We start from the raw sequence: 20,372 nt of genomic DNA on the forward strand, positions 1-20,372 counted from the left end.
TGTGTTCCATTACAATTCCACAGTTCTCATCTGTGCTTTTTGATAGTGTATGTGCTACTTTTTTATTGTTTCCAGCATCAGAAGCTCAGGGTGTGTATACCTGTGTCTGACACTGCCAGCCTGGTGTAGTGGGCAGAGTACTGAATTGAGATTGAGAACATTTAAGGTTCAGTGATGAAACTCCATCATGAGGAACCTTGAGTCAGTCATTCTCCCTCAGCTTCACCCAGAGTTGTAAAGTGGGATGAGGAAAGCGTCATCTTCACCTTTAACTCACTAAAGATGAAGTGGGATATAAATATGAAAAGCACTATGCATACATACAACCAAAAAGAGAGTATTAGATGGTAAGCACCCATGGACATTTACTCAGATGTCGACTATTGCAGTATTTTGCTACTCATCTCTAATCAAGCTCAAGCAACATAAGTTAACTCCTATATTTAATGACTAGCTTTACATTTTTTAAATATTTACGTTTAAAGCTTTACAAATAGAAAGTAGTATGTGTAAAACTGTGACCAAGCAAAAACAAATTGAATAATCAGAACAAGAACAACAAATTGTACTGAGACATAACTACCTATGACCATTAGGCTTATGTTTCACCAAGCTAAACACCTCAAAGAATGTACACTACTGCCTTAGCTACTGGATGGGGTAGAAATGATGCAATACTAGTGTGATGGCAAATATGCACTTGAGACCCCTTGACATACGTACAAAACCTCAGCAGATACGTACATATGTGTCCCCTGCACTATTCCTGGTCGACAGTAGGGCCCTAAAGACGGTATTCTGCACCTGCAAGCTTCAAAGCCCCATTTATTCCCTTGACTTGTAGATATATCCTCTCTAGTTCGCATCACTTGGATACATTTAAAACATGCACACACATATAGAAAAAGGAAGACACCCTCTCCTTCAAAATACCCTGTGATTGCCATAGTGAACTGATGTGGCAGTTCCCCTATCATGGAATCAGCCCTCACCATAGGAATGTTCTATCCCAGGGAAAAGCAACCTCTGGAGGTCTATGCCCATCCCCAGATCCTGCATGGTTGCATCATCTGGTGACAGCAAAACAAAAACAAAGACAAAAACAGGTCCCCAGACTCAAGGTTGGTGGACTCTCAGAACATGCCAACATTTTCCTCGTCCTCTTGACAGCAGAACTTTTCAGCCAAGATGTTTTTTCAAAACATTTTTCTTAAAATTGGGTTTGTGGGGAGCACATATGAGACACATGCAGCCTGTCTATGTACATCATTTATATTTCTTTTATACAAAACTAAAAAAAAATCATCAATGTGTTCCATACTGAAAAATTAAGATTTACAGTATAATGCCTTCCTTTAGAGTTCTCCTAAGGAATATATAAAAATATATTAATGTTAGTGTCAGCTGACTGGATAGCTCAGTGAGTCAGGTATTTGGCTGCAGAGCAAGAGGCTGGGAGTTCAATTTCCCACTGTGTATTTCAAAAAAGCCAACCTGGGTGGCCTTGGATAAATTGCACAGTCCCAGGAGAGCCCCCCCAGAAGAAAGGAATGGTGATCTGCTTTTGAGCACTCTTTACTTAGAAAACCCTGAAAATTGTCATCACAAGTTAGAACTGACTTGATGGTGCGCGCACACACACATGCATACACACAAAACACACAAACACAAATGCTAGCATCATTTTGTTGTGGTATATTACAGAATGCAGCTATTCAATTCTGATACATTAATGCAAATCATCAATTGTTTCAATGCACATATTCAGTGAAGTTTCAGCTATATGTCAATTGATTAATTCTGTATTTACTTAATCTTGGTGTTCTGCTGAACAGATATCAACACATAGCAGTATCTATACATGTTTCATCAAGACTAATACATTTATGAAAATATCCAAAAGATAGCATATTTTCAATAACCAGATGTTAAACAAATGGAAGGCAGAACAAGCCTGTGTTATTTGAAAGAAGTAAACTCTCCATGATGTGACTAATGCTTTCTAAGCTTTTCATACTTTAGAACTGTCCTCTTTGTCAGCAACAATTTGCAGTAACTTTTTTGCACTTGTCGAATGAGGATAATTGCTTCCAAATTTCAACATTAATTCATGACACTTATAAACGTATACTCCTATACATGTCTACCCAGAAATACATATGATTCAGTTCAGTGAAATTTGTGTGTTTAGTCGTTTAGTCGTGTCCGACTCTTCGTGACCCCATGGACCAGAGCACGCCAGGCCCTCCTGTCTTCTACTGCCTCCCGGAGTTGTGTCAGGTTCATGTTGGTTGCTTCGCAGACACTGTCCAGCCATCTCATCCTCGGTCGTCCCCTTCTCCTCTTGCCATCACACCTTCCTAACATCAAGGTTTTTTCCAAGGACTCTTTTCTTCTCATGAGATGGCCAAAGTACTGGAGCCTCAGCTTCAGGATCTGTCCTTCAAGTGAGCATTCAGGGTTGATTTCCTTTAGAACTGATAGGTTTGTTCTCCTTGCAGTCCAGGGGATTCTCAAGAGCCTCCTCCAGCACCACAATTCAAAGGCCTCGATTCTTCGGCGGTCTGCTTTCTTTATGGTCCAGCTCTCACTTCCATACATCATGACAGGAAAAACCATAGCTTTGACTATTCGGACTTTTGTTGGCAAGGTGATGTCTCTGCTTTTCAAGATGCTGTCAAGATTTGTCATCGCTTTCCTCCCAAGAAGAAGGCGCCTTTTAATTTCAGGGCTGCTGTCTCCATCTGCAGTGATCATGGAGCCCAGGAAGATAAAATTTGACACTGCCTCCATATCTTCCCCTTCTATTTCCCAGGAGGTGATGGGACCAGTGGCCATGATCTTAGTTTTTTTGATGTTGAGTTTCAGACCGTTTTTTGCACTCTCCTCTTTCACTCTCATTACAAGGTTCTTTAATTCCTCCTCACTTTCTGCCATCAGAGTGGTATCATCTGCATATCGGAGGTTGTTGATATTTCTTCCGGCAATCTTAATTCCGGCTTGGGTTTCTTCCAGTCCAGCCTTCCGCATGATGTATTCTGCATATAAGTTAAATAAGCTGGGGGACAATATACAGCCTTGCCGTACTCCTTTCCCAATTTTGAACCACTCAGTTGTTCCATGACCAGTTCTAACTGTTGCTTCCTGTCCCACATATAGGTTTCTCAGGAGACAGATAAAGTGGTCAGGCACTCCCATTTCTTTAAGAACTTGCCATAGTTTGCTGTGGTCCACACAATCAAAGGCTTTCGCATAGTCAATGAAGCAGAAGTAGATATTTTTCTGGAACTCTCTGGCTTTCTCCATAATCCAGCGCAAGTTAGCAATTTGGTCTCGAGTTCCTCTGCCTCTTCGGAATCCAGCTTGTACTTCTGGGAGTTCTCGGTCCACATACTGCTGAAGCCTACCTTGTAGGATTTTGAGCATAACCTTGCTAGCGTGTGAAATGAGTGCAATTGTACGGTAGTTGGAGCATTCTTTGGCACTGCCTTTCTTTGGGATTGGGATGTAGACTGATCTTTTCCAATCCTCTGGCCACTGTTGAGTTTTCCAAACTTGCTGGCATATTGAATGTAGCACCTTAACAGCATCATCTTTCAAGATTTTAAATAGTTCAACTGGAATGCCATCACCTCCACTGGCCTTGTTGTTAGCCAGGCTTTCTAAGGCCCACTTGACTTTGCTCTCCAGGATGTCTGGCTCAAGGTCAGCAACTACATTGTCTGGGTTGTCCGGGATATCCAAATCTTTCTGATATAATTCCTCTGTGTATTCTTGCCACCTCTTCTTGACGTCTTCTGCTTCTGTTAGGTCTCTCCCATTTTTGTCTTTTATCATGTTCATCTTTGCGCCAAATGTTCCTCTAATATGTCCAATTTTCCTGAACAGATCTCTGGTCTTTCCTTTTCTGTTATCTTCCTCTATTTCTTTGCATTGTTCATTTAAGAAGGCCCTCTTGTCTCTCCTTGCTATTCTTTGGAAGTCTGCATTCAAGTTTCTGTAACTTTCCCTATCTCCCTTGCATTTTGCTTCCCTTCTCCTCTCTGCTATTTCTAAGGCCTCGTTGGACAGCCACTTTGCTTTCTTGCATTTCCTTTTCTTTGGGATGGTTTTCGTTGCTGCCTCCTGGACAATGTTACGAGCCTCTATCCAAAGTTCTTCAGGCACTCTGTCCACCAAATCTAGTTCCTTAAATCTGTTCTTTACTTCCACTGTGTATTCATAAGGGATTTGGTTTAGATTATACCTGAGTGGCCCAGTGGTTTTTCCTAATCTCTTCAGTCTAAGCTTGAATTTTGCTATGAGAAGCTGATGATCAGAACCGCAGTCAGCTCCAGGTCTTGTTTTTGCTGACTGTATAGAGCTTCTCCATCTTTGGCTGCAGAGAATATAATCAATCTGATTTCGATATTGCCCATCTGGTGATTTCCATGTATAGAGTCGCCTCTTGTGTTGTTGGAAAAGAGTGTTTGTGATGACCAGCTTATTCTCTTGACAAAACTCTATTAGCCTTTGTCCTGCTTCGTTCTGAATTCCAAGGCCAAACTTCCCTGTTGTTCCTTTTATCTCTTGGCTCCCTACTTTAGCATTCCAGTCCCCTAGAATGAGAAGAACATCTTTCTTTGGTGTCAGTTCTAGAAGGTGTTGTAAATCTTCATAGAATTGTTCACTTTCAGTCTCCTCAGCAATGCTGGTTGGTGCATAAACTTGGATTATTGTGATGTTGAATGGTCTGCCTTGGATTCGTATTGACACCATTCTATCATTTTTGAGACTGTATCCCATTACAGCTTTTCCCACTCTTTTGTTGACTATGAGAGCTACTCCATTCCTTCTACGGGATTCTTGCCCACAATAGTAGATATGATAATCATCTGAGCTGAATTCGCCCATTCCTGTCCATTTTAGTTCACTGATGCCCAGGATGTCGATGTTTATTCTTGCCATCTCCTGTTTGACCACCTCCAGCTTCCCAACGTTCATAGATCTTACATTCCAGGTTCCTATGCAGTATTTTTCTTTGCAGCATTGGATTTTCCTTTCACTTCCAGGCACGTCCACAGCTGAGCGTCCTTTCGGCTTTGGCCCAACCACTTCATTAGCTCTGGAGCTACTTGTACTTGTCCTCCACTCTTCCTCAGTAGCATGTTGGACGCCTTCCGACCTGAGGGGCCCATCTTCCAGCGTCATATCTTTTAGCCTTTTGTTTCTGATCATGGGGCGTTCTTGGCAAAGATACTGGAGTGGCTTGCCATTTCCTACTCCAGGTGGATTGCGTTTAGTCGGAACTCTCCACTATGTCCTGTCCGTCTTGGGTGTCCCTGCACGGCATAGCCCATAGCTTCTCTGAGTTACTCAAGCCCCTTCGCCACGACAAGGCAGCAATCCATGAAGGAGTCAGTGAAATTTACTTTCAGGTAAATATGCACAGAACTACAACCTTGAAATATTACCAGGTTCTAAAAGATTGTAACAATTATAGTATTTCTTCCAAGATATCTCACTGCTTGAGCAGCAGCTTGGGAGGAAAAAAAGTAGAAGCAACCAAAATTAAAAAGTTTTTTTTAAAAAAAATCACTGTTCACTCTACTTTATCAGGATTACATTCCAGAATCCCCAGAATAGCTAAAGTATTTGAGGAGGCTACCTGTTGTATCTTTCTATCTCAGACATTTCAAAATAAAGTAATTCAAAGGACAATCAAGTCAACAAACTTCCATGTATTAAAGTTTCCAGAACATCAATTTCTAAATATTATTGATAGTAGTAGAAGCAGTATCACCCTTGAGTAGAATATATGACTTAAATCCAACAACACAGAGACTGATGTCTGTTAATATGACTGGACTACAGCCCTCTGTACCACCTGAAATCCTACTTTGGAGATCCATTAGGGCAGGGATCTCCAAACTACAGCCCACGAGCCATATCTGGCCTGCCTTGCATTTTAATCTGGCGCAGTGTGCAGGCATTCATGAGGGAGTGCGTGTGTGCAAGAGTGCGTATGCACGCGGGTGGGCATGCAGGAGTGCATGCAGGCATGCGGGTATGTGCACACACGTCTTCCTTCAGCCCTCAAAACTGTGGAGCATATACGATGTGGCCCTCCCACTGAAAAGTTTCGAGACCCCTGCATTAGGGAATGATAGCTCACAACATTTAATTAGAATTTATGTAGAAAGGGTACATGTATACTCAAGACATTGCCAGGTCTATCATCTTGTTACTTCACTAGGCTCCTAACGGTGCATTTATAGCTGGCAATCACTTGCAATGCTTTATTATCCTCACCTCAGAACACTGCCATTTTATCTGACCAATTCAATATTATGACAAGATTGGGTAATATAATAATAATCATTATCAATTTGTAGTACTCAAAGCAGTTCACACACAACAACAATCCTGTAATAAACATCTATCATATTTCAGGTAGAAAAGCTGAGAGAGAGAATAGTAGTTTATCTAACACCACTTAATGAATTCAGGGCAGAACAAAAATTTGAAAAAATCTGTTTTTCAATTAAAACCTAAGTTGCTTTAACCACAATGCTATATCAGCTCTGATGTCTGGCCACAAGACCCAGTTCTAAAACAACCTGAAATTACTACTGTGGCATGCCAGTTGACTTTCCAATGCACCTAAAATATACAGTAAAAATACTTAACACTGATAATGTTATATGCTAAGAACTATTTCTTCAAGGTTATGAGTCCACAAAACTGACAGGGGCAGGATCAGGAAAACCAATTATAATTATTTATGAAACAGAGACACTTATAATTTAGTCTTCATGCGTAAGGTCTTGACCAAATTTAACACCTATATTTCTCATCATTTCTTTCTTCTGATTTTTATGTTTTTAATAAAAAGCATATACATAGTAGATGTTAACATATTCATTACAATGCCTTTTAGATATCAATTAACAGGCACTTCAAGATACACAGCAATTACTGAACCTCTTTAAAAGTATCATTTCATGGAAGACTGAAAAATCAAAAGAAAAAAATGAACAAGGGCTTAATAACTGATCACATGGGGCAAACCTTGTCATTTTATCGTAAGTAGAGATTGCAATATTACAACCCACTTCTGAAAGTATTTTTTGTATTTCAATTTTGATATTATTTAAGGAAGTTAACATCTGTAATACTTATCATTATGTACAGATTATAATCAATAACATTGTATAAAAGTGGTGGGAGTCATAAAGTCTAAATTGAGGCTACGAGGGATGTGGTTCTTAATTAAAACTAAATGTAGGAGCCCAAGACTTTTTTTCTTTAAAAGCTGATCTCCCAATAATTTCCAGTTTCACGTGTAAGGACTGATGCAGCTTCTGGGTGGCTCTGGGTCTAAGGAAATGCACAATGACCAAAGCCATACAACATGTTTAGAAGTTTTCAAAAGAAAGATTAATTACTTTATTCCGTGAAGAATCCAGTCTTAAGACTTGAAGCCAAATACGTCCAATGACAGCTTATAAGCACAATGTCACAAACCATGAACTTGCACCAGAATACAGACAACACGTTTGTGCTTCAACATAATACATTCAAAGATGCAATTGTTCAGAATTAATCGGCTTCAGATTTTAATGGCATTACCCTATAGATATGCTGGGTGCTATTGGGTCCTTTTGGGAAGAAAGGTGGGATAAAAATATTCTGAGTTAATAAATATTGAGAATCATTAAGTGAACATGTGCTTTACCATGCACTTCTAATGGGTTATAGATTACAAACTAGTACAAAGTACATGGCAGCAAAAGTACTCAATATAGTTTGAAGTATCAACAGCTATGCCCCTTAATTATGATACTTTCTGGGGAAACCTGATGAACAGTTTTCCCATACACAATATTTTCCAAATTAAATTGTCCTAACACACAATGTTGAAACATCCACTCTAAGACAGTTTGTAACATGTCTGCTGTATTAGACATATTTATGTATGTTTGATAAGACATCTGACAAGCCAGCTTAAATTAGACACTCTACTCTGCATGAAAACATCTACTGATTAAAATTAAGTAAAAATATACTTACCACAATCTTTTTCTAATTAAATATCCTCTTATCCATTTCTGAATAATCACAACTGGTGAATGATGAGCTAGAACATAATTGATCTTGGAAATTATCTCTCTTACCCTTTTCATTTCTTCCTGAAACGTAATTTCCTATTAAAAAGCGTAGAGGGGAAATATAAGAATGGTCTATTCACATGTATCAAAATACTTTGTTCTTTAAAATTTTGTACTTTTTCTACTCATAATGTTTAAAAGCAATGAGCTTGGATGAGGAATCTTGGTAAGTGCTTGCTAACCTTCTTTTATGTCATAAAATATCTCTGTATATCCTGGCAAGAGATTTCTCTAATAGGACTTAGAAAAAAGATCCTAAATGAGGTGAATAATACCTTCCTGTTATTCCATTGTGCTGGAGTGGAGATTAATGGTTTTCTTCCATTCTTTATTGTTTGTGGCAATTCTTCCTATGATACAGAGTAAATATTTGCAAACAAAGCTAATGCTTAGTTCCCAAAGGTCAAATACAAAACAAAACAAACTAATTTGCAGTCATATGAAGGAAGCTTGTGGTGGGACAATCTGATGCTTTTAGTGGCTAAGGAATTCTCTAATACAGAGGTCCCCAACCCCCGGTCCAAGGCCCGGTGCTGGCCTGTGGCCTAAGCCAGACCGGACCGCTGAGAAAGACCTCCCGCCCCACCCCCCGCACACACTCACCCCCGCACAGCCCGTTTGCACCTGCACATGAGCTCCAGCACACCTGTGCAAGCACCGCACTGCCGTTTGCACATGTGCACAAGTGCGCCCAGACAAGCGGCATGCTGCCATTTGCGCATTCGCATGAGTGCCTGCCCATGCGAGCATGCCACCATTTGCGCATGAACATGAGTGAGAGAGTGCATGTGCAAACAGCAGTGCAGCGCTCGCACAAGGGCTCACGCTAGTGCAAGAGAGCACTTGTTCACACATGCGCATGAGCGTGCGGGGTGCCTCGCCTTCCCCAGCCTACTTCCAGTATTGTAGCTAATGGCTAGGGATTATTACAGTATACTTCAAGCTTAATATTCCCATGAAGGCATGCTTAAATAACTAGACTATTAAATTTGCTTACCTTCCCAACAAGAGGACAAAAATCCACAAAAAAGCTAGGAGTAAATGGTTTATATTTTGCAGGAAGCCTCCAGTCCTCAATTATTTCCTCATCAGAAATGACATAATAGTCCAGTGCCTTGAGTGAAAAAATGCTGTTGACAACAATATGCCTATAGGCTACTTTCAGGCATAGTGGAGTATTGAACAAGGTGAGAGCAGTAAGATTAGGGCAGAAAGATAATGAATGCACATTTTCCAATGCTGAAATTCCATTATCATGAAGGTAGAGGAGTTTTAAGTCTGCCATGTTCCCCCAAAACATTGGGCCTGGAAGCTCTTCTAGCTGAAAATGTTGAAACACAATTTTGGAGGGAGAAAGAGATTAATTGGTTTGGTAAATATAGAGTTTTAAAATGAAGTACAACCCAAACGGCACAAACACCCAATCTGACTCATAAGTCTAATTTAGCACTAAAATCTAGCAGCAACTACTTCAAAGGGTTCCAGTGTTAGAAAGGGAAGGGTATATAAGACATAAGACATAAGACATAAGAAATTTATTTGTCATTGCGCTCATAAGTGGGTGCAACGAAATGAGGTGCTCTTCCCCAAGGTAAAACTGGACAACACTACAAAAAAAAGTTAAAATATACACAACTTTCACCATCCAAATATAGATACCCCGTTTTCTCTCAGCAATTAAAATTCCACCAAAAACCTATGGCCCCGCATTTAAACTCAATACTGCACTTGGGTAAAAACTGTTCTTGAATCTGCTTGTCCTTGCTTTCAATACCCTGAATCTCCTTCCTGATGGTAATAGTTTAAAGAGCTGATATCCCGGATGAGAGGAGTCTTTCAGTATGTTAGATATCTTCCTCTTACATCTGTTCTTATACAATTCTTCCAAAGAGGGGAGTGAACAGTCAATGATGTTTTGGGCCGTCTTGATCACCCCTTGAATTGCCTTTTTCTCTGCCACTGTGCAGCTCGTGAACCATACACAGAGACAGTAAGATAATATGCTCTCAATCGAACTCCGATAGGTGATTAACAAACTCTCAGTCAATTGTTGCTTTCTAAGAATCCTTAGAAAATACAACCGTTGTTGTGCCTTCCTGATTAACGCAGCGGTGTTTGCACTCCAAGTCAGGTCATTTGTTATGATAGTCCCAAGAAACTTACATTCAACCACCTGTTCCACACAAACTCCATCTATATACAGTGGCTGAATGTCTGCTCTTTTTTTCCTATAGTCCACTATGAATTCCTTGGTTTTTTGGATGTTAAATAAAAGATTGTGTTTTTTTGCACCAGCGGGATAGCTGTAATACCTCGTCCCGATACGCAGACTCATCATCCCCAGAGATAAGTCCTACTAGTGTAGTATCGTCTGCAAATTTGATAATCCTATTACTGGGATGGTTATTGGTGCAATCCGATGAAAGTGGGAATCCAAAGTTGTGTCTCCCCCACTGAGCCTGGAGCTCCCATTCCTTCCAACCAAGGAAGAGGAAATGAGCATGTTTGAAAACAGAGACATGCCAGTCACACATAACCAGCACTTTGTGACCTCAAGTTGCCTGCTTGGGTTCACCAAGCTGTTCAGTATAACCCTGTATTGCACCAATATGGCTAATTGCAAAGGCAATACAGTACTTGTAGGAAAACCTTATAGGATCCAAATCCAACCATCTTTAGTTTCTCCAGCTAGCCATATCCCCTCCTGATTATATCACTCTTTATTGACTTCCTAGCTACTGTATAAGCATCTATAATTCAGGAAAATTATATGAGAACCTGTCACTGAATTATTTTAAAAAAACTGCATCCTGTTTTTGTAACATAAGAATAAACTCAGAAATATGATTATTTCAATTTATGACTCATTATACATATTCAGCCTGTTATTTTTATTTACGTATAAAAATACAGACAAACATAAAAAAATATATACTGTTTCTCTCAAAATGCTATTAATATTATTAAAACCTTAATGACACTTGTAATAACAGGTATGTGATGTTACTTTACTGGATTCTAACTATGATACACATATTGTTAGTATTAAGTACACTGTATCACAGTACCACTTAACAGTACAGATAGGACAAGTTAAACATGTAGCACTGATCAACAGACTCAAATCCATAAATTAGTTTATTTTACAAGTTAGGCTATTTTCATGTCATCTTTGCTTACCTGATTGCTATGGAGATCCAGTTTAATTAAATTAACACAACATTCAAGTGCATCAATATTTATAAGGAAATTACCAGATAAATCACATATCTTAAGTGAAACACAGTAGTGCATGTCTCGTAGATCACTTAAATACTGAGCATGTTGCCGAACCATTACAAGATCTTGCAACTTCTTTCCATCATTTTGGTCAGCAGTTTCTCCATGTTCAAGCAACTGCTTTTCAGAAGCAGAGCCAAGGTATTCTGTAAATTCCTCCTCCATCGTTATCTCTTTTACAGTTTATCCATGAGACATCTAAAAGAGAAAAAAGGATTACACAGCAGGCTACATTTATTCTGCTTTCATAAGAAAAACTTCAAATACCCTAAATAAATATCCTGCTGCTGGTTACAATACCCCCTGCTTTATAAATAGACTAGCTACAACAGAAAAGGCAGGGAGGAAAATAATGTAAAAGAATATTTGAAAACTTGTAAGCAAATGAAAAAAAGGCCACTTTTGCATGTTCCCAAGAAAATACCAATGCAACATGCCACCAATAATGGAGAAGAAAACAAAAAAGAAACATATCATATTTATGAATTGGCATATTTATGGAATAAGAAGAGCTATATTTTATTTCTTTACATGTTTAAATATTCTATATACTTATTTTTTGGATCAAGTTCACCCGAGGCAAAATACCTTCAATAAAACATAAATACAAAAGTACTACAGCATTATAATAAAACTGTAATTTTTATAATACAAAAATACTTATCACTAAAATATAATCCAGCCAGCATAAAAATCATTTTTGTAATCAATCAATAAATTGCAAATAAAACAATAAAAGGACTATTAAATATGTAACTTAGAAGCCTGAAACAATTAGGATTTTAAAGCCCTTCTCAATGCCCCAACTGAGGCAACTAGCCATATATGCCATAGGAAAAAGTTTCATGGAAGAGGGGCCCTGCCTAGACAATCCAATCCCCTGATGCCCACCAATGTACTGTAACAGAGTTTAAAGGCAAATTAACATGTGGGACTTCCTGCTCAACCTTGAAGCATGGGAAAAGGTGTACCAGACTTCACAGGACACATCTCTCATTTTCTGTTGCACCAGTAAAATTACAGTGGTGCCTCGCTTAACGAGCGCACTGTATAACGACGAATCCACATAGCGATCCCTTTTCCGGGAACGCTAATGCGGAGGCATACCGATGGTCGCAATGGGCAAAACTCGCATAGCGAAATGCTTACCGATCTTCGCTTTGCGATGCCCACGGATCAGCTGTTAGATGGTTCCAAAATGGCCACCGGAAGCCCCAAAATGGCAGCGCGCATTTTCGCATCCTCCCCTCGCTTACCGAGGGCGCAAAAATGGCTGCCGCTATGGAGGAAACTTCGCTGAACGGTAAGTTTAGGGCCCATTGGAATGCATTAAACAATGTTTAATGCGCTCCAATGGGTTTTTACGTTCCGTTTAGCAATGTTTTCACATAGCGAGGATTAATCCGGAATGGATTAACCTCGCTATGCGACGCACCACTGTACTTAAGAATTGCTGTAATAGGTTCTGACTCTCTGAGCCAGCTAAGCACACAAATAGACATCTGGAAGTTAAGTCATGGCAACTGAACTTCTTCCTTATTAGTTTGAAATGTTTTGCTACACATCTACGAGCTTACATTGTAGCTTCTTCAGTCTGAGGAAAGTTGGTAGGAGATCCCTGATATATCCTCCACATTGGTTTCAATTCCCCCTGGTCTGAATAGGCTTGTTGAATTTAAGGAGGAGCAAGAGACAAGAGGGCTGTTGGGCGGATGCCATAGATTGGAAGGCCCATATGAGGCTCAGGAGGTGCTGCCACTTGTCAAAGGCTGGCTGAGAGACAGTCCACAGATGGGATCTCGGAACCTGTTATTGGGTAGAACTTCTGGTGTCACTGAAGGAAGCCGTCTGGGCCTGTAGAGACCAGGTGAGGCACCAAGATGCTTGGAGGCTCAAGAATTGGCAACTATAGGCCCATCGCCAATGTTTCTTTCTTGAGCAAAGTGGTGGAGAGGGTGGTGGCAGATCAGCTTCAGGCACTCCTGGATGAAACAGATGCCCTGGATCCATTCCAGTCGGGTTTCAGGCTGCGCCACAGTACAGAGACGGCATTGGTCGCCCTGTACGATGACTTCTTGAGGGAGACTGACAGGGGCAAAATGTCTCTGTTGGTCCTCCTCGACATCTCGGCGGCCTCGTTGAACATGGTATCCTCCTGGGGAGGCTCTCCGAGCTGGGAATCGGTGGCTTGGCATTAGCCTGGCTCTGTTCCTTCTTGGAGGATCGTCCCCAGAGAGTTCAGCTTGGGGAGAGTGTCTCGGCCCCGTGGAGTTCCAATTGTGGGGTTCCACAGGGGTCGATTATCTCCCCAATGCTGTTCAACATCTATATGAGGCCGCTGGGTGGGGTCATCAGGAGGTGTGGAGCCTTGTGTCATCAGTACGCTGATGACACCCAGCTCTACATCTCCTTTTTACCAACTGCAGGTGATGCCGTCCTGTCCCTTCAGCGCTGCCTGGGGACCGTACTGGAATGGATGCAGGAGAATGGTCTGAGGCTGAACCCAGACAAGACGGACGTTCTGAGGGTGGGGGCCCCCGTGGCTGGCAGCTTGGGTGGCTCTCGTTTGGGGGGGTGGTCCCCTTTGGCGGATTGCCCGGCTGCGGCCCTACCTCGACACAGGGGCGCTCACTACCTTAGTGCACGTGCTCGTAATCTCAAGATTAGACCACTGCAATGCGCTCTACGTGGGGCTGCCTTTGAGGCTGATGCGGAAACTTCAGATGGTCCAGAATGCAGCGGCCACACTCCTAACGGGAGGGAAAAAATACCACCACATTTCTCCTACTCTGGCCAGACTGCATTGACTGCCCATTCGTTTCCGCATCGACTTCAAAGTTCTAATGCTTACCTACAAGGCCCTAAACGGTTTGGGACCTCGATACTTGGCAGAACGCCTTCTCCCACCTAGATCTACCCAGATCACCCGCGCGAGCCAGGAGATGAGGCTGAGGAGCCTGATGCCGAGGGAGGCCCGGAGGGAGAAGACACGAAACCGGGCTTCTCGGCGGTGGCTCCTCTCCCTCCTGAGATTCGCGCGGCCCCTATGCTGGGTACATTTAAAACTCAATTAAAAACATGGCTTTACATCCAGGCCTTCCCTCCTGCCAGCATTTAATTTAATTTTTCTCTCTTGTCTATCTATCATTTATCATCTTTTGGAATGTGCTGTCTGTAATGATGTTTATGGATTTATATTATATTACTTTAATTGTATACATGTTGTTGTTAGCCGCCTAGAGTGGTATAATATACCAGATGGGCGGGATATAAATCAAATAAATAAATAAATTAAATAAATAAATAAATAAGAACCAGCAGCAGGCTTGCCACTGGCAGAAGCACCGGGTCAAGTGGTGCCCAGGGAGACGCCCCATGGCCATCCTCTCCCTGAGTGGGTTAGCATCCTGTTTCTCCCTGCCCTGCACCCCATTACATGGGAGATGTCAACCATGACCAGGTGAAGTTTGGATGAGTCACTCAAGAGGATTACAATATTTATGGGCCACTGGTAGGGACTTAGGGCTAGTGGAACTGGAGGGAGCCTTTGCCACTTACGTCCAGGGACACCTGATGCCATGCATCCAGCACCCCTGTTGCGGACTCAATGCTTGGCCCACCTGCACAGGGTCCTCAATGTATTAGAGGAGATGGGGCTCCACACCTCCCAGTATTGACTATACAGGGGCAGCACCCGAGGACTGAAGCAGTAAATTCAACTCCCTGGTGCCCAGAGTTAGATGTTTTATGTTAGTGGCCCAGTTAGACCTTTAAAAGTTCCATTGCTCTATAAAAGAGCCTGTTTCTACAGCTACTCTTGGTGTTGTCATGGAAGGGGCTGTGGGGGCTGCTCCCAAAGACATTTCAGAAATTTATTTCTTCTATTTTTAAAATACAGAGACAATGGGCGTGCCAACCACATACCAATTGAAATGATATACAATAAAAATTATTCTTAGTAATAGACACTACAAACAGAAATAAAGCAAATAATTGAAACAGCTAGAACCTCAGTGAAACCAAATAAAATGCTATGTAACAACAGTTTAATATATCTTTGAGCCTGGGGACATTAAAATGTTGCATACGGTCAACAAAGAAGGATGAGTGGCTTGGATTTTTAAGAGGCTCAAAAGAATAAATGCTTTTGAAATGTGGACATACAGAACAATCCTTCACATTCCATAGACTGACAGAATAAAGAATTGTTTTTGATAGGAAAACATAACTAAACAAAATAGAGTTGATTATTAAGAAACTCAAGCTCTCATGTCTTGGATACATAATTCTTCATGGCAAGTATAATATTCTGAAATACATAATCAAAGGGAAGATCAAGGAAAAAAGTGGAAGAAGATGGATTTCTTGGATGAGTAATATCAGATTTTGGCTGGCACTTAATAGAGAACAACTAATCTGCACAGCAAGATAGGTGGAGGAATGCCATGATGATAGCCAACTTCAGCAATTAAGACTGCACTGAGAGAGAGAGAGAGAGAGAGAGAGAGAGAGAGAGAGAGAGAGAGAGAGAGATTAGTGCCTATGATTTCAGTACTTATTTTATGGGGCAGATAACATAGTCTTTTGGTCATGGCCAAGAAGGGTTTTTCATAATGCTTTTCATGTGATACCTTATGAAGACTCCTGCCTTATTTTTAAGGCTTCCTTTATTGCAGGATTTGTCTGTATGGAGAGTCCATATCAAAAGGGCACCACGGCTTCATTTTCTTTCATTTGCACTTTGTACTCTTATAATCCCCTGAAGGCTACATTTGATCTGACTCTTAAAATTAAAAAGAAGGTTAAAAAATATCTGTCAGTCTCCATAACAAAAAATGAGCAGTGACAGAGAAAAAAAATTTTCAGACATCTTGCACATCAAGATTTTCTCCACAAGAAATTGTATACTTCCTTTGTGTGGTTCCAGAAACAAAAAGAACATACATCTAAGAACATTCAAATTACATCAGCCAAAATTACCTCTTTTATTTGCTTTGTTAAAAAAAAAAACCTAAGCCACTGTCTGGAAATCTTTTTTCTTTATCACTTCTCATTTTATGTTATGGTGATTGAAATATATTTATGTGAATCTTTGAAAATATAGAAGTCACTGCTGAAGAACAAGAAGGCTGGGTAGACTATGGCTCCTAATTAATATCAAGATAGTGTAAGAAAATGCCATCACATTCTCAAACCACGAATTGGCTCTGCAAGCCTCTTCTTCATATGCTGCCCACACTGTAAGAGTTGGATTTCTGAGACAGCTTCCTGTTTTCTTTTGCTTCTCATGGGAAGAGCACAAGAGAAACCAGATTTGTTGGAGAAAGACTAAGGCTTAGGCTACTGAATTTATGTCTCAATAATAGGTTAGTGAGGGGGGAAATGTTTTAAACAAACACTTCCAAGCAAAAATGGAGTAAACCTATAACACTGAATCTTTGCTATATCATGTAATACCACTTAAACTCATACTTTGTAAATGCACATAACCATATCAGTGAATAGAAATTATTTTGGCTGCTAGAATCTGGAACCGGATCACTGACCACTATTAGAGAGAACAAGAAAAGAAGCTCTGCTACCAATAATGACTGTCCTTTACAACACTTGTATATATCAATAGTAATGGATATTATTCTCCTGACCTTTAACTCTACAGTATATATACATCACTTCTCTTTCATGTTTGTTAGCAAAGTGCTCATTTCCTTCCAGTTTCTCTCCATCTCCTCAGTTTTCTGAAAGCGACAAAAGACTTGGCCCCTCTTCATGTCAATACAAGAATTCACTGCAGTTGTACACTGTTACATACAGCACTGATGGTACCTGTCTGTCATGGGTTTGGAGGGAAAGTTCCATCCTATGGGGAGTGGAAGGCGGGACATCAGGGGGAGGAGCTGTACTGTATATATATGTGGAGCTTGTGTGGGAAGTTTAGAAGAAGCTGGAGTTGGAGTCTGTGTGTCAGACTGAGTACAACTGTGTGTCAGTTAGTATATACCTGATAGGTTCAGGTTTCTTTATAGGTAGCCAGAACTGATAGGTTCAGGGTCTGTGCTTTACTTTAAAGTGTTCTGTGTGAACCAAACTGTTGTATGTATGATTGAGACTAAGCCACGTTACAGTATCTTATTTACTTGATCTTTTTATTTACCCTGTTTGTTGTTTAAATAAACCTTGTTCTTTTATTTGTTAAAAATCCATTCCTGGTCTGTGTGACTCCTTATAGGGAATGGTTGGTGGCAGCTTAGTTATAGTGTGGCATACTCCAGTAGGTCTGGGGTTGTCATATACACATGCTTAGATAATGAGAAAACAGAGGAAAAATGCCTGCTGTTTCTTCTGTTATCCAAATTAATGCTGGAGTGAGGACCTCGATGAAATTCTGGTGGTCACTATTATATTTGTTATTTGCCATGAAGTCAGAAACAACCCTGAGTGCTCACTGGAAGGACAGATCCTGAAGCTGAGGTTTCAATACTCTGGCCATCTCATGAGAAGAGAAGACTCCCTGGAAAAGACCCTGATGTTGGGAAAGAGTAAAGGCAAGAGGAGAAGGGGACGACAGAGGACGAGATGGTTGGACAGTGTCACTGAAGTTACTGACATGAATTTGACCAAGCTCTGGGAAGCAGTGGAAGAAAGGAGGACCTGCCGTGCTCTGGTCGGTGGGGTCACGAAGAGTTGGACACGATTTAATGACTAAACAACAACAGAACCAATGGACAGTAGCCCTAGGAGAACTTTCTGTCTGACCCACATTTCCTGAGTGTTAGTTCATCACTCTATCCACTCCACCAGCTGTCCCCAACCTTTTTCGGTCCATGGACCGGCTGGGGAAAGGGAGGCACATGCACGAGCAAGCGCGCTTTCTCTCCCACACACAAGTGCGTATGTGCCTGTGCGACTGCTGTGCTGCTGTTTGCGTATGTGCACAAATGTGCACATGCGCAAACAGCAGCGCAGCGCTCGCATGGGTGTAGGCGCCTTGTGTGCATGTGTGAATGGCAGTGCGGTGCTTGTCTGGGCACGCGCTCGTGCAAACGGCGGTGCGGCACTCACACGGGCAGGCTGGAGCCGCAAACAGGCTGTGTGAGGATGAGTGCGTGCGGGGAGCGGGCAGGAGGTCTGTCTCGATACTGGGTAGTCATAGTCACTATTACTAAGAAAAAACAGCCATTCACCCACACTAACAGATTTGCTAATGGCTGGCTCAATACATAAACATCAGAACAGTATGCAGAAATGTTATCCCAAACTCTCTCCCTTGCAACTTCTCTCTCACGTGCACATGCACACACACGTGTACACAAACACAGAGGCCAAAATCCAGTCAGTTTTACACACATGCTGGAAGAATCATGTAATTTGCTACAGCTAAATAATGAGGCACTGGGCACATGCCAAGTGCACGGCTGAGAGCATGACAAACGTATAAGTGCCATAGAAATATCAATTAACCAGAACAATTCACATGATTTCTCTTGCATGCACATGAAATACCAACAGGATTTTGGCCACAGGGTTTTCATCATGAGAAAACAATATTTGAACATCTGTACTAAGATGTTCAAATATTGTTCAAATATTGTGCCAGAGCCCAGGGAGTCCTCTGGCGCTGGTTCATGTGTAATGCCAACAAACAAATCTCATGTTTATGCTCTGCTCCTCTCTTTTATTTACTGATAGAAAATGTCATCCCAGCCTTCAAATAGTTTTCCAAGACAAGTAAGGTAATTTTTAAACACAATAAAATAATTTTAAAACTCAAAAGAGACAGGAAGAGAAATAAGAAGTATTTCAGCAGCATTACATCATTTTAAAAATGAGCCAAGATAAAACAGAACAAATTAAACGCTAAGAACTCAGAAACTTTTTTTCAAAAACCCTGACACTTAAATATCACAAATAGAGATTAAATCATGCCTCTTAGTACAGTACAAAGATTTCCATGTGGAATCACCAGTGCAGCACATTCCCTCCCCTCAACACCCGGACAGCTGCCCCTCTCACATGCCTCCATGTACAGCCCAGGGAGTCCTCTGGCGCTGGCTGCCCAGTCTGACCACTCAACAGCTGCACAGGGAGAATCCCCATCCCAACTCCTTGTCTGAGTGGCTGGCTGACAGACTATGCCCAAGCCCCTTCCCAGCCTGGGCAACCAGCAATGGAGGACAACTTGGGCGGCATACAGAGGTTTGTGAATGAGGCAGCCATCCAGGAGGTGGAGGGAGAAAATGTGCAGCACCTATAGTGCCGTGCGGAGATCTTCGTACAAAGAGACTCGTGCCCGATTTTAATCCTAAATCTGTTTTCCTGGACAGTGGGGTCTTGACTTGAGAACTTAATCCGTATTGCAAGGCGGTTCTCAAGTCAAAAAGTCTGTAAATCAAGTCTCCATTGACCTACAGTGCATTGAAAACCAATTAATCCCGTAACAGGCTGTTTTTGTTCCATTTTGGGTTTTTTCTGGTCTGTAAGTCAAATCTCAGTCTGCAAGGCAAACCTAAATTTTGCGGCCAGAGAAGTCTGTAACTCAAAAAGTCTGTAAGTCAAGCCGTCTGTAAGTCGAGGGTCCACTGTATAGGGCATTTCAACCATTCTTTCTCTTTCCGCAAGGAGCCATATTCACAAAGTTTTTACCTAATATTTTTAATATAATGTTATTAATTCTTCTTTAATATTTGAATAATTTACTGTTTTTAGCTTTTAATGTTGTCTTTTTATTGTGCATTCAGTATTGTGATGTAAGGTGCCTTGAGTCCTTTTTAAGGAGAAATTTGGGGTAAAAATATTTTAAATAAATAAATAAACTACTGTATTTGCGAAGGCTTCACAGCCAGGATCTAATGGCTGTTGTGGGTTTTTCAGGCTCTATGCTACTCCTGTCCTCTGAAGATGCCGGCCACAGAGACTGGCAAAATGTTAGGAAGAACAACCTTC

The 20,372-nt window shown here is 41.2% G+C and overlaps 1 protein-coding gene across 3 annotated transcripts in view; it reads right to left on the minus strand.

Annotated features, from left to right (window-relative positions):
* Nucleotides 1-20,372, minus strand: part of LRRIQ3 (leucine rich repeats and IQ motif containing 3) — a 72,752-nt gene that overhangs the window by 47,443 nt on the left and 4,937 nt on the right. For 2 of the 3 annotated variants that reach the window (XM_020794681.3, XM_020794680.3), the window contains exons 2-5: nt 11,331-11,627; nt 9,148-9,471; nt 8,426-8,500; nt 8,053-8,186 (exon numbers count right to left, since the gene is read on the minus strand). In XM_020794681.3, the coding sequence (XP_020650340.3) occupies nt 8,053-8,186; nt 8,426-8,500; nt 9,148-9,471; nt 11,331-11,594 (797 nt within the window). In that variant the 5' untranslated portion in view covers nt 11,595-11,627. The remainder of the gene's footprint in view (nt 1-8,052; nt 8,187-8,425; nt 8,501-9,147; nt 9,472-11,330; nt 11,628-20,372) is intronic. The other variant, XM_020794682.3, reaches the window with a different exon arrangement.

This window comes from Pogona vitticeps, chromosome 4 (genome assembly GCF_051106095.1).
Source record: "Pogona vitticeps strain Pit_001003342236 chromosome 4, PviZW2.1, whole genome shotgun sequence".
NCBI classification, from domain to species: Eukaryota; Metazoa; Chordata; class Lepidosauria; order Squamata; family Agamidae; genus Pogona; species Pogona vitticeps.